At 35.9% G+C, this 2500-nt stretch overlaps 1 protein-coding gene across 1 annotated transcript; it reads left to right on the top strand.

Annotated features, from left to right (window-relative positions):
• Window positions 1-830: 830 nt before the first annotated feature.
• LOC137651794 (general transcription factor II-I repeat domain-containing protein 2B-like) lies at window positions 831-2314 on the top strand. Its single transcript, XM_068385011.1, has 2 exons — window positions 831-1063; window positions 1819-2314. The coding sequence occupies exons 1-2, from the start codon at window positions 831-833 to the stop codon at window positions 2312-2314; spliced, it is 729 nt and encodes a 242-aa protein (XP_068241112.1).
• Window positions 2315-2500: the final 186 nt, after the last annotated feature.

Raw genomic sequence — 2500 nt, 5'->3', positions numbered from 1 at the left:
CCCCAGGCCCCAGGACAAGAAAATATATTCAAGTAACACGAAGGTCCTGGTGATGGATTCTTGCAAGTGTATTTCCTCGGCTGTGAGTCAGGGGTCTATAGTACTTATGTACAGTATTATATATATATATATATATATATATATATATATATATATATATATATATATATACATATATATATATATATATATGTGTGTGTGTGTGTGTGTGTGTGTGTGTGTGTGTGTGTGTGTGTGTAGCGAAACCATTGCCATAGTGAAGAGCACTAATATGAAACGCCATTATGAAATTAAACACAGTAGATTTGAAAAGATGTATCAACAAGGAACTGAAGAGAGAAAAAATAAAATAAATAAGCTAAAATCACAGTAATGAAAAGTCAACCATAGTTCTCGCCAATACCATGACAGCCCAGGAGAGAGCAACGGAATGTTCACTGAGAATAGCTTGGATCTTGGGAAAACACAAGAAATCCTTCACCGACGCGGAAATTGTTAAAGAATGTATGCTGGAAACAGCAGATACATTGTTTGATGATAAACAGAAAAATGAAATAGAAGATAGATTAAAGCAGATTCCATTATCTGATTCCACATCAATGAGGAGAACGGAACTATTGGCTGTTGATCTTATGTCGCAACTTGATCAAGGACTGAAAAAAGCACCTTGTATATCACTGGCTATTGATGAATCAACAGACAGTACCGACAATGCTCAACTCATTGTTTTTGAGATATGATGATGCAGGGGAGAAAAAAATGACTTGTTGGGTGTGACTGACCTTAAAGGAAGAGCACGGGGAGAGGATATTTACGGATCCTTGAAAAGCATGTTAGAATCAAGAAATATTGATGTCAAATCCATCATTTCAGTGACTACAGATGGAGCTCCAGCCATGGTTGGTCGAGAGAGGGGACTAGTTGCAAGATTAAAGGAAGATAATCCGGACATGATAAGTTACTACTGCAAAATCCACCAATCAGTTCTGTGTGCCAGTCTGGGATATGAATATGGTGAATTAATGGAGACTATAATGAAGCTAGTAAACTTCCCTCGATCAACGTCAGCAATACAGCATCGTCTACTACGAACTTTTCTTATCGAGGTCAATGCAAGCTATGACGATTTACTTGTGCACAATAATGTGAGATGGCTAAGTAAAGCTCAATACTACGCAGTACTCTAGAAGTTTTATTCCAGCTGTGACCAAGTTGTGGAATGATCTTCCTAATCGGGTGGTTGAATCAGTAGAACTTCAAAAGTTCAAAGTTGGAGCAAATGCTTTTTTGTTGACCAGGCGGACATAGTTTTTTTATAGTTTATTTATGACATATTTGTTTTTGATGTTGTTGATAGTTTATTATATGACATGTCTGTTTTGACGTTGTTTCTTATTTTAGAATGATTTATTGTTAATTTGTTCTCTTCATTTATTTATTTCCTTATTTCCTTTCCTCACTGGGCTATTTTTCCCTGTTGGAGCCCCCGGGCTTATAGCATCTTGCTTTTCCAACTAGGGTTGTAGCTTAGATAGTAATAATAATAATAATAATAATAAAAAGGTTTTGGAGCGATTTTGGGCAATTAGGAAGGAGTTGCAGACTTTCCTGGAGGATCAAAACAGAGTGAAGGCAAAGGCATTATCTGATTTTTTGAAAGATGACAAGAAAATTGAAAGTGTTGGATTTTTGGCAGACATAATGTCACATTTGAATTATCTCAATGTCAAACTGCAAGGAGAAAAACACACTATCTCCAACTTGATCTCCAGAACTTTTCAATTACGATATTCAAAGCCAACTTTTCCATTTTCCAAGACTTTTGGAGGAACGTAAAGATGAAACAGACACTAAATATGTCCAATATATTGAGAAGCTGATCAACAATTTTAAGGTTCGCTTTGATGATTTTGTTCTTGGAAAACAGTTCCTGCTGTTCATTCAAAACCCATTTCTAGTGACAGATATCACAGAATTTTCAGTCGAAGCAAATCTAACCTGGAAATGGGTAGATGCTGCTAAAATCCAACTGGAACTTATTGACTTTCAAGAGAATGTAGCGCTGAAACAAGTATTCTGTGATTGTACACCGGAAACATTTTGGTCAAAAGAAGGATCCCCTGCTAATTTTCCTACTCTTCACAGATTAGCAGCGCAAATTCTCACGATGTTTGGCTCCACTTACTGCTGCAAATCTGCTTTCTCAATTATGAACCTAGTGAAGAACAAGTTTCGCTCCTGTATGACCAATGAACAGCTCCACCACTGTCTTCGACTCGCTATTACTCCAATAGTAACAAAATTTCGGAACTAGCAAAAGGCAAAAAGTGCGATTTCTCTCACTAAATTCTTGTTGTGGTGTTTTGATTTTTTTTTTAATTTGAAAATTCATTTTATTTTCTGAGAGGGAATGTTCATATCCTGTTGATATTTTAAAAGAGGCGATTTTTTATTATTAAAATACCATAATATGAAACAGTATTTCCTTTTAGAACTCACA

This window comes from Palaemon carinicauda, chromosome 13, assembly GCF_036898095.1.
Source record: "Palaemon carinicauda isolate YSFRI2023 chromosome 13, ASM3689809v2, whole genome shotgun sequence".
Lineage (NCBI taxonomy): Eukaryota > Metazoa > Arthropoda > Malacostraca > Decapoda > Palaemonidae > Palaemon > Palaemon carinicauda.
Note: the sequence above shows the minus strand (reverse complement) of the source record. Positions and strands in the feature narration are given on the sequence as shown.